The 12575-nt window shown below is 39.1% G+C and overlaps 1 protein-coding gene across 4 annotated transcripts in view; it reads left to right on the forward strand.

Annotated features, from left to right (window-relative positions):
- The first annotated feature begins 426 nt into the window (after window positions 1-426).
- The window catches only part of MAGT1 (magnesium transporter 1), a 47769-nt gene continuing 35620 nt past the window's right edge, over window positions 427-12575 (forward strand). The window contains exons 1-2 of one of the 4 annotated variants that reach the window (XM_019932183.3): window positions 445-576; window positions 11117-11239. Coding sequence is in view for 2 of the 4 variants with exons in the window: in XM_019932184.3 (XP_019787743.2) it covers window positions 475-576 (102 nt within the window). In the remaining 2 variants the exon portion in view is untranslated. Of the gene's footprint in view, window positions 577-11116; window positions 11240-12575 lie in introns of all 4 variants that reach the window. The other 3 variants (XM_019932184.3, XM_019932181.3, XM_073799299.1) reach the window with 3 other exon arrangements.

A 12575-nucleotide genomic window follows, 5' to 3' on the forward strand; every position in this document is an offset into this window, starting at 1 on the left:
CTTGGATAGCTCCTATCAATCACGTGGCTAGGTCCAATTTTTCTAGAATATTACAGGAAAGGGGTGTTCAAAGAGTTCTAAAGAGTCTCCACGAAAAAGTTTCTGTCGTAACAACCCTAAGCCAGCTTGGACGCTGAAAAGCCGCAATGCTTCACAACTGCGCACGCGTATTTGAAGAACCGCTAAGCCCGCCATCTTTACGTTTAATGAAAGGGGCGGTCCCTCATCCTTAGCGGACCAATGTAAAACCTCCAGATTGTCATTTTTCTATTGGCTAACAGAGACCAATTAGAAGTGAAACGTCTTTTAGCGGGCGTCTGGCTGTACAGCGCCCTGACGTAATGTGAGGGGACTACGGGCAGGGTTGAGCTGGACCAATGAGGAGGCGCGAGGGGGCTGGTTTGCCTGTTCTCACGCCCAACCCTCAGACCCAGCCCCAGGAAAGTTTCCCTTCTAGGAAGGAGAGAAGCGAACATGGCAGCGCGTTGGTGGCTTTGGTGCGTCTCTGCGACCGTAGCGGTGGCACTGCTGCTCGTTTACGGGGTTCCCTCAGCCTCTGCCCAGAGAAAGAAGGAGGTGAGGACGCTGTTTCCAGCAACACGGGCTTCTCCCAACGAGTGGGGCTTGAGAGGGTCTGTTTTGTCCTTCCCGATCCCTTTTCCCCGCCGATTCTGTACCTTTGGCGGCTCCAATTCCGCCGTTTTTGGAATTGTGGGGTTCGCGAGAGAAGAAACTGTAATACCTTGTCTTCTGGGACTGTAGAGTCTGAGAGTGGGGTGGGGTAGGTGACAAGCTAGCTTCTATAGGCCTGTGGATGTACATAGCTACGAGTTTTGACACTTCTTTGAGTATGGGCCCCATCAGGTGGTGGCGGGAAGTTCGACTTTAGGTCCAAGGGGTAGAATATCTGAGTCTTTCTTCTGTCAGTAGATGTAACTCCCTTTTAGACGTGTGAGAACTATATATTTTGTAGCATTTTCACTTCAGGAATGAGAGGAGTAAACAGAAGAGCGGAGCTATGCCAAATTTATTTCATTGTCCAAATAATTGATTCAAAGCAAGTTACTGGAGTGAAGCTCTTAAACCATTTTCAATGGTTTACCAAATATCAAGCGCGCCAGGCGCTGTTGTGAGAAGCTTAGTGTATATAAGTGAACAAAACTAAGATTTCTCCTCGTGGAATTTACTGACTTTGGCAAGTGGAGGAGATACAGTATTCTTTACTCACCATTAAGCAATCCAAGCTGAGGAATTTTAACATTGTTGTTTTGAAACATGTGTAGAGCCGTATGCTCTTAGAGCTTTACAGGTTACTAGCAATTCTTTATGCTCTCTAATTTTATAGATAAGGAAACCCAAGTCCTAAACTTACACAGTTAACTGTTGCAGAACAAGGACTGAAATCCTAGGTCAGTCCATCTTATGCTATTTCCTGTACATTCTGTGCCTCCTTCTAGTACACGATACCTGTACAGGTACTTTTAAAATGCCATTTAAACATCTCCGATGCTTGTCAACTTGAGCTGAATTTAAGAGAACCTACCTTCTCTGTTTTTGAATATGTGTACTATTCCATAAGAAAAAAAATAAGCTAGCATATTAAAACGAGTTAATTAATAGATTGGCAAAAAGTAAAATTAAAAATATACAATTTTCAAAGTAATGGTGAAATGAGCAGGCTCATACACTGGAACTAGAAATCTATGTGCTTTTTTAGGAGGGTTCCAAGCCATTTTTACGTGGAAAACAAGATGTAAAGCAATACATAGTTTTATATTCTAGAGGCCTTTTATGTTTATATATATATATATATATATATATATATATATATATATATATATATAAAAGTGTATATATATAGAGAGAGAAACCTTTGTAAGGATATACAACAGTGGATATCTCTGGGTAGTTGGGATTGTTCATTAGGGGAACACTGTAACTTTTTACCTTATATGTTGGTATTGTCTAAATTTCTACAACCACCATTTTTTAATAAAACAGTGAAAAATGTTAAAAACTAGTATTTCTACCAGTTAAATTATTTATTCATTTAACCTCTCACTAAACTAGAAGCAGAAGAGCCTAGCAGGGGATAGATTACTTTCAAAAGGAATTAGCAATGAATTATGTACTTGATTTTTTATTTTTTAAACATCTTTATTGGAGTATAATTGCTTTACAATGGTGTGTTAGTTTCTGCTTTATACCAAAGTGAATCAGTTATACATATGTCCCCATATCTCTTCCCTCTTGCATCTCCCTCCCTCCCACCCTCCCTATCCCACCCCTCTAGGTGGTCACAAAGCACCGAGCTGATCTCCCTGTGCTATGTGGCTGTTTCCCACTAGCTATCTATTTTACGTTTGGTAGTGTATATATGTCCATGCCACTCTCTCACTTTGTCCCAGCTTACCCTTCCCCCTCCCCGTGTCCTCAAGTCCATTCTCTAGGAGGCCTGTGTCTTTGTTCCTGTCTTGCCCCTAGGTTCTTCATGACCTTTTTGGATTTTTTAGATTCCATATATATGTGTTAGCATACGGTATTTGTTTTTCTCTTTCTGACTTACTTCACTCTGTATGACAGACTCTAGGTCCATCCACCTCAGTACAGATAACTCAATTTTGTTTCTTTTTTATGGCTGAGTAATATTCCATTGTATATATGTGCCACATCTTCTTTATCCATTCATCTGTTGATGGACACTTAGGTTGCTTCCATGTCCTGGCTATTGTAAATAGTGCTGCAGTGAACATTGTGGTACATGAGTCTTTTTGAATTATGGTTTTCTCAGGGTATATGCTCAGTAGTGGGATTGCTGGGTCATATGGTAGTTCTATTTGTAGTTTTTTAAGGAACCTCCATACTGTTCTCCATAGTGGCTGTATCAATTTACATTCCCACCAACAGTGCAAGAGGGTTCCCTTTTCTCCACACCCTCTCTTGCAATTATTGTTTGTAAATTTTTTGACGATGGCCATTCTGACCAGTGTGAGATGATATCTCATTGTAGTTTTGATTTGTATTTCTCTAATGATTAATAATGTTTTATGTACTTTAAAATTGTTAACACGGTGGATTTTATGTTACGTGCATTTTATCTCAATAAAAAAATGTTTTTAAGGAATCAGATTCTAACTCCCTTCCCATCATGCCACTGTTCAAGACCCTTATCGCTCTTGCAAATCTCTTGCCATAACTGCCTAACTGGTCATCCTTGAACTCATCCTTCATAGTGTTGCCAGAGATGCTAAGGTAGAAAACTGACAACCGAAAGGTTAAAATAACCTATTTTGCAAAGTATAAAAGGACTCCTGTGGTCTGTCCCTGGTCTGCTTTTTCCAGGCTCATCTCAATTCAAGCTCCGCCCTCTACTGGCCGCATGGCTTGCGGGATCTTAGTTCTCCCACCAGGGATTGAACCCTTGCCCCGCCAGTGAGAGTGCCGAGTCCTAACCACTGGACTGCCAGGGAATTCCTGCCTTGATCTTTCTATACTCTCTTGCAAGTATCTATACTTGCTGAAGTATCTCCCTTCTTCTCCCTCACCCCACTCCCTCATTCACCTGAGGGCTCCTACTCTTCAACTCTTAGCTCAAACATTACCTTCCTTCTCAACTAAGCTTTTCCTGGTTCCCCTAGGTGAATTGAGATGAATTCAGCACATTGTATTGTCATTGTTTATATACCAGTCTTTCCCATTAGACTGTGAGCATCTTGAATACAGACACTTTTGTTTAACTGAGGTATAGTTGATTTACAATATTATATGAGTTTCAAGTGTACAACATGGCTATTCACCATTTTTAAAGATTATACTCCATTTATAGTTATTATAAAATATTGGTTATGAATACAGACACTTAAATTAATTCTTTTCACACCTAGCAGTATCTGTCAATAAACATCTAATTAATTAATTAATTAACTGTGTACATATAAAGTCAGCAATCTGTTCTTTCACTTGAGGGTTTGTTTAGGTTTCACAATCTAAAATTGGATTTTCTCATCAGTAAACAAGGAACAAACATAGGCTGGTAAAGTTGGTTTCGTTTTTATACCTTTCCCCTGTAACTGAGCATGTTTTGGACTTTTAAATAATGAGATTACTGTGATACTACTTAGAGACAGTTTAAAAATATAGACGTTCTGTTGCAAAATGCTTACAATTTTTGAAAATATTATTTTTAAAAAATCCCAGGTCTATCCACCATAGTAGATTTGACTTTAAATGGTAGGATAATGTATGATCTTATAACCTAAGTATTATGTTTTAAAAGACACCTCTCCTGTATAACTGAGTCACTTTGCTGTACAGCAGTAATTAGCACAACTTTGTAAATCAACTACACTTCAATTAAAAAAAAATAGAGGGCTTCCCTGGAGGCGCAGTGGTTAAGAATCTGCCTGCCAATGCAGGGGACACAGGTTTGAGCTCTGGTCCGGGAAGATCCCACATGCCGCGGAGCAACTAAGCCTGTGGACCACAACTACTGAGCCTGAGCTCTAGAGCCTGAGAGCCGCAACTACTGAGCCTGTGTGCCTAGAGCCCGTGCTCCGCAACAAGAGAAACCACCAAAATGAGAAGCCCAAGCACCGCAACGGAGAGTAGCCCCTGCTTGCCACAACTAGAGAAAGCCTGCGTGCAGCAATGAAGACCCAATGCAGCCAAAAATAAATAAATTAAATAAATAAATTTATTTAAAAAAATAGAGAAGAACAACAAAAAAAGACACCTCTCCTAAATGAATATAATTAAAAATCACTCAAGTTCTTCATAGTTGTCTGTTGTTAAATGAAATGCTACCCTACTTATCGGATTACTTACACTCGTAACAGTGTTTTCACTGGAACATTGACTTATTCTCTAATATTTATTCAATGCCTTCTACATGTCATGCACTATGGTTTACATGCATTATCTCTAATCCTCACAATAACCCTGCAGAGTATTAGCCCTTTTTGAAAGGTGAGGAAACTGACACTGAGCAAGAGAGACGTTGGGGGTTTGCCTAAAGAAGCACAGCTGTAGAGGCTGAGCTGGGATTCTACCCCTTGTCTGACTCCAAATCGTATGCTCTCTGCTAGGCCACAAAGGCTTATTTTGCAGTGACTTATTTTATTTTTATGGTGAATTATTTCCCCCTCTGGTAGAAAGAAAGTTGCTTATTCTTGCAACTGGTGTCATTTTAGGGAGGCAGCATGATAAAAATGAAAAGGCATGGTCTTTGACAAAATTATCCATATCTCAAGACTTCCCTGGTGGTCCAGTGGGTAAGACTCTGAGCTCCCAATGGAGGGGGCCTGAGTTCGATCCCTGGTCGGGGAACTAGATCCCGCATGCATGCCGCAACTAAGAGTCCGCATGCCACAACTAAAGATCCCACATGATGCAAGGAAGATCCTGCATGCTGCAACTAAGACACGGTACAGCGAAAATAAATATTTAAAAAAAATAATAATTGACAATTCTTCACTTGTAAAAAATTATCCATATTTCTTGATCTACTTCTGGGAATCTGTAATAGAAAAATAATATGGAATATGGAAAAGAGTGTCGTTTTTTTTTTCTTTTCTTTGGCCACACTGTGTGGCTTGTGGGATATTAGTTCCCTGACCAGGGATCGAACCTGGGCCCTGTGAGTGAAAGCCCTGAGTCCAAACCACCAGACAGCCAGGGAATTCCCTGGAAAAGAATGAATGCACAAAGCATACTGAAACATTAAAAAATGGTCTTAATAATGCTAGGGTGGCAGATAGTTTTCCTCCCGTTTGCTCAGTTTTCAAAAAATTGTGTAAAATTTTAAAGATCATGTATGTTAATGCAACCCAAGTGATCTTTAGCAAGTTACTCTGAGTCTCATTTTCCTTATCAGTAGAATGGGAAAATGCCTATCTTCTTTTGTATTGTGAGAATTAAAGGAGATGAGGGCTGTAAAGTGCCTAATGCAGTACCTGGTATGTAGAAGACATTAGATGAATATTATTGATAGAAAATAAAATAAGCTTGTGTTCCTCTGCAGTATAAAATACTTTTCAATTGATCTTTTTATATTGTTTTTATGAAGCTTATTCAGAAAATAAAATTATCTGCATATTTTGACAAGGCAGGCAATTATTGGAAAAAACTTCTGTATTCTTTGACATTGCTTTGAGAAGTGATGCATGAAAGTATCACATGCGCAAAACCCCAGCAATTACTTAGAAAATACCTTATTACCAAGAACAAAAGGCTCAGTAGCATTGCAAAACAAACAAATTGAGACATCCTCCAAAAATAAACATCAAGGAGAGGGGACAGTGGTATATTTTAGCCCTGTGCAAGAAGTATGTGAACTGAGAATGGAGCAGATAGCATTTAAGGATTACAGATACTCTCTTCTCTGTTCACTGTCTTTCTCCTTCAGTCATTATCTGCCAATTATGTTTCCAGGTCTGTTCAGTCTCACTTGTAATTTAAGGATGGAGTTGAAAATTTATTCCTTAACCAGGAATTTTTTAAACTAACATTTGTAGGCTAGTGGATTATTAAGAAAGCTAAAAATATCAAGAATTTTTATGAATAAACCCTGATGGTCTAGAACACAGATATAATGAAATAAGTTTTGGGGGAAAGGGAGGTGCATTTTAGAGGAATTCAGACTGTTGATGCTTAGCTTTATTACTTCTGAAATTCAAAAGTAATCTTAATGGCAGCATCAAAATTTAGATTTAAATTATAGTGGATTCCTATATACCAGGGGTCCCCAACCCCCGGGCCACAGACTGGTACCGGTCCGTGGCCTGTTAGGAACCGGGACTCACAGCAGGGGCTGAGCGGCGGGCCGCCGGGCGGGCGAGCGAAATACAGCCGCTCCTGATTGCTCGCATTACCGCCAGAGCTCCACCTCCTGTCAGATCAGCGGGGGCATTAGATTCTCATAGGAGTGCGAACCCTACTGTGAACCGCGCATGCAAGGGAGCTAGGTTGCGCACACCTTATGAGAATCTAATGCCTGATGATCTGAGGTGGAGCTGAGGCGTTGATGCTCTGCAAATACAGATTATCATTAGCAGAGAGCTTTGACTGTACGGAGACCATAATAAATCAATTGCTTGCAAACTCATATCAAAACCCTATCAGTGAGTGGCAAGGGAAAACAAGCTCAAGGCTCCCACTGATTCTGCATTATGGTGAGCTGTATAATTATTTCATTATATATTACAATGTAATAATAATAGAAATAAAGTGCACAATAAATGTAATGCACTTAAATCATCCCGAAACCATCCGCCGCCACCCCGTCCATGGAAAAACTGTTCCACGAAACCAGTCCCCGGTGCCGAAAAGATTGGGGACCACTGACTGCTATATGCTATCTTTGCTGAGTGATATTTAGTGATAATAGGAAAATTTGTAGTTGTTAAGACTTAATCTATTTTGCTAGAGCTAATTGGGATACATATTATGCAAGCAAGTAGAATAAAGTTAAATTAGTGCAGTGTTGTGTTACTGCACTTTCTTGGTCCTCTTAATCCCTTGTAGTCCTAAAATTTTCATCGTACTTGATTATTACTAACAGAATTAGAGATATTAATTGACTTCCTGTTAGTGGGATTATTTTGTGGCCATAATATTTAAATGCTTCAAGAGAAGAGAAAGACTTTAAGCTTACTTAACTTTGTTGGTAAGCATTATATTTTAATTGTGAATATTATTACTCTTCTTTTTGTTTTATTTAAATAGTTGAAAGTAGAGTAATGTACTCCAAGAAGGGGAGATATCAATTGATTGTGAAAGTCTTTGCTTATAAATTTAATGTTTTTTCATAGTAAACTTTTATTTTGTTTTAAATAAATATATCCAGTGCAAATTTTAAGACTGGATGGGTATATTTTCTCAAATGTTTTTGAAAACTGTAGTGGAAAAAGTATTTGCAGTAGGAGTTGTTTCCAAATCAATTACTTTTTTGAGTTGAGCTCACTTGATAAACCTCCTACCTTTATGTACTATAGTCCCTGGAAAATATCTTTCCTACTAACAACTTTAAAGTATTAAATAGTAAATAGAAGGGCCTGAAGGTCACAGGTGATATATTAATCCTTTACTTTTGAAGGTTATGACTTTGGAAGATAAAGGAATATTTAGAGAGTGAATAGTGGGACTTAGTGTAGAGCCTATAGAGAAACAAAATTTTTATTTCTAAGGCATAGCTTTCAGTACCCAAACAATGGGCTCTTGACAACGAATAAGAGGCATCCTAAGGAAGAAGGTTCTTCAGTACTAGCGATTTACTCCGATCAAGAAAACTTTTAACTCAAATGTGAAAAAAGAGAAATTCCTTTATAAAATCATATAACAGAAGAGACAAAAGAAGACTAGTGAAAGAAGTGTCTAGGAATTATTAAGGTGTTTTATATATATATATATATTTAACATCTTTATTGGAGTATAATTGCTTTACAATGGTGTGTTAGTTTCTGCTTTATAACAAAGTGAATCAGTTATACATATACATATGTTCCCATATCTCTTCCCCCTTGCATCTCCCACCCTCCCACCCTCCCTATCCCACTCCTCTAGGTGTCACAAAGCACCGAGCTGATCTCCCTGTGCTATGCGGCTGCTTCCCACTAGCTATCTATTTTAAGTTTCATAGTGTATATATGTCCATGCCACTCTCTCACTTTGTCCCAGCTTACCCTTCCCCCTCCCCATATCTTCAAGTCCATTCTCTAGTAGGTCTGTGTCTTTATTCCCGTCTTGCCCCTAGGTTCTTCATGACCTTTTTTTTCCCCTTAGATTTCATATATATGTGTTAGCATATGGTATTTGTTTTTCTCTTTCTGACTTACTTTGTATGACAGACTCTAGGTCCATCCACCTCAGTACAAATAACTCAATTTTGTTTCTTTTTTATGGCTGAGTAATATTCCATTGTATATATGTGCCACATCTTCTTTATCCATTCATCTGTTGATGGACACTTAGGTTGCTTACATGTCCTGACTATTGTAAATAGTACTGCAATGAACATTGTGGTACATGACTCTTCTTGAATTATGGTTTTCTCAGGGTATATGCCCAGTAGTGAGATTGCTGGGTCATATGGTAGTTCTATTTTTAGTTTTTTAAGGAACCTCTGTACTGTTCTCCATAGTGGCTGTATCAATTTACATTCCCACCAACAGTGCAAGAGGGTTCCCTTTTCTCCACACCCTCTCCAGCATTTATTGTTTCTAGATTCTTTGATGATGGCCATTCTGATGGGTGTGAGATGATATCTCATTGTAGTTTTGATTTGCATTTCTCTAATGATTAATGATGTTGAACATTCTTTCATGTGTTTGTTGGCAATCTGTATATCTTCTTTGGAGAAATGTCTATTTAGGTCTTCTGCCCAGTTTTGGATTGGGTTGTTTGTTTTTTTGATATTGAGCTGCATGAGCTGCTTGTAAATTCTGGAGATTAATCCTTTGTCAGTTACTTCATTTGCAAATATTTTCTCCCATTCTGAGGATTGTCTTTTGGTCTTCTTTATGGTTTCCTTTGCTGTGCAAAAGCTTTTAAGTTTTATTAAGTCCCATTTGTTTACTTTTGTTTTTATTTCCATTTCTCTAGGAGGTGAGTCAAAAAGGATCTTGCTGTGATTTATGTCATAGAGTGTTCTGCCTATGTTTTCCTCTAAGAGTTTGATAGTGTCTGGCCTTACATTTAGGTCTTTCATCCATTTTGAGCTTATTTTGGTGTATGGTGTTAGGGAGTGTTCTAATTTCACACTTTTCCATGTAGCTGTCCAGTTTTCCCAGCACCACTTATTGAAGAGGCTGTCTTTTCTCCACTGTATATTCTTGCCTCCTTTATCAAAGATAAGGTGACCATATGTGCATGGGTTTATCTCTGGGCTTTCTATCCTGTTGCATTGATCTATATTTCTGTTTTTGTGCCAGTGCCATACTGTCTTGATTACTGTAGCTTTGTAGTATAGTCTGAAGTCAGGGAGCCTGATTCCTCCAGCTCCGTTTTTCTTTCCCAAGATTGCTTTGACTATTTGGGGTCTTTTGCATTTCCATAAAATTGTGAATTTTTTTGTTCTAGTTCTGTGAAAAATGCCAGTGGTAGTTTGATAGGGATTGCATTGAATCTGTAGATTGCTTTGGGTATTAGAGTCAATTTCACAATGTTGATTCTTCCAATCCAAGAACATGGTATATCTCTCCATCTATTTGTGTCATCTTTAATTTCTTTCATCAGTGTCTTATAATTTTCCGCTTACAGGTCTTTTGTCTCCTTAGGTAGGTTTATTCCTAGATAAGGTGTTATATTTGAGTTATCTAGAATATATCACATTCTTCAACCATTTCAGGAAGATCAGGTGGTGGTTTACTTTTAGGAATGGTGTATTTTTTCCTGTTGTGTATAACTTGAATTGCTTAATGTTTATTTAATTTCCCTGTGTAATTGCATAGAAATTATATAAGACATAGTCCTTACCCATAAGAATTAAAATGTAGAGCAGTAGTACTCAAACTTCAGTGTATAAAGAATCACTTGGGGAACTCCCCTGGTGGTGCAGTGGTTAAGAATCCACCTACCAACGCAGGGGACATGGGTTTGATCCCTGATCCGGGAAGATCCCACGAGTCGTGGAGCAACTAAGCCTGTGTGCCACAACTACCGAGCCTGCGCTCTAGAGCCTGCGAGCCACAACTACTGAGCCCGCGCACCACGACTACTGAAGTCCGTGCACCTAGAACCTGTGCTCCGCAGCAAGAGAAGCCACCGCGATGAGAAGCCCATGCACGTGGCCCCGCTCACCACAACTAGGGAAAGCCTGCGCACAGCAACAAAGACCCAATGCAGCCAAAAATAAATAAATAAAATAAATAAAATTTTAAAAAAGGAATCACTTGGGGTACATGTTAAAATTCCGTATTCCTGGAATCCACCAGAAGCTAAAGAGCCCCCCAGGAAGAGAAAGGGAAATCACAGCCTTGATTAAAGATTTAAAGGCATCAGAGGTGGTAAGTGATGCAGTATCTCACAACAACAGCCCTCAATGGCCAGTGAAAAAAGACTAACAGGAACTGAAGCCTTATAGCAGATTATTACCAACTGATTTCAATTGTTTTTCCCATAGCCCAGGCTGTTCCAGACATTGCGACTGCAACTGAATCTATTACACAGACTGATGACAAGTGGTATGCAGTCTTAGACATCACTAACACCTTCTGTGCCATCTTACTGATATTTGAGGATCAAGGTCAGTTCATTTTCAGGTAGCAAGATCTCCTATATATGTTTATAGTATTCTCTAGGGGTACCTAAGGTCCCGTGCCATTTGCTACCAGTTGGTGAGTCAGGATTTAGCATAAGTTCCTCTACCCTTCCATGTTTAAAGCTTTCACTATATGGATGATGCCTTGTTGGCAAGTAAAAGCCTCAGCCTCAATGACCTTGGTGGTGGTGCTCTCATACTACAGAGGTAGCCAGGAGCAGTAGCTGATAAACCCGACGAAATCCAAGGGCCTGCTCAACAAGCAAAGTTCCTTGGGACTAAGGGAATGGATTTATAATGCTCAATTCCTGTTGTGGTCATGGAAAAACGGCTGTCTCTTTGGCCCACCAAACCAAACAGGAAACCCAGCACCTTATTGGACAGTTTTGGGTATTGGAGACAGTATGTGGCTCACTCAGGCATGCTGCTTGGTCTTTTTTATCAGCTAACCCTGCTAATCAGCATCCTTTGAGTAAGGCTTATGTAGATCTACTGAATCAAATTTACTGGAGGATGAAACCTAGAAGTCTGCACTTTTAACAGGCTCCTTTATACTAGCCACACTTTGAGAAACATGGACCTAGTAAGTGTATTATCCATTATGCTAAGGGCTTGCTCTGGGAAGTTTTGATTTACTTTATCACCAAGTCTTTCTTTTACATTGTGTTCTGATCGGTAATTAATAAAAATAGTTTTGAATACATAATAAGATTATAAAAGCTTAAATCAGACTGTGAAAATCCTTTTCAGTTTAGAACAGTGGTTCTCAAGAGGGAGTGGGGAATTTTACTTCCCAAGGGTTATCTGGCAATGTCTGGAGACATTTTTGGTTATTGCCAGCTGGTGATGCTACTGGCATCTAATAGGTAGAGGTCAGGGATGCTGCTCAACATGCAATGTGCAGGACAGCTCCCCACAAAAGAATTATCTGGCCCAAGATGTCAGTTACCCTGCTGCTGAGAAACCTTGGTTTAGAATGATCTGTTTGAATCCTAGCTCTGTGTCTTACTATGGCACTTTGGCCAAGTTGCTTAACCTCTCTGATCCTGTTTACTCAACATTTAAATGAACTAAAAATAGAGTATTTAACCTCATAGTGTTGTTCTGAGGATTGAATTAAATACTCATTCTATAAGGAGAGAAGTTGCTGCCTGACACATACGTACTAAGCATTCCAAATAGTAACTGCTATTTTCTCCATAAAATCAAGATGGGCTTACTTTAATATATATTAAAATGTTAAAAGATTAGGTCATTGTGAATAAGGATTATAGCTTCTAATTATCATGTCCCAAGCTATGTTCATGTACTTTTATTGTAA

This window comes from Tursiops truncatus, chromosome X, assembly GCF_011762595.2.
Source record: "Tursiops truncatus isolate mTurTru1 chromosome X, mTurTru1.mat.Y, whole genome shotgun sequence".
In the NCBI taxonomy this organism is placed as follows: Eukaryota; Metazoa; Chordata; class Mammalia; order Artiodactyla; family Delphinidae; genus Tursiops; species Tursiops truncatus.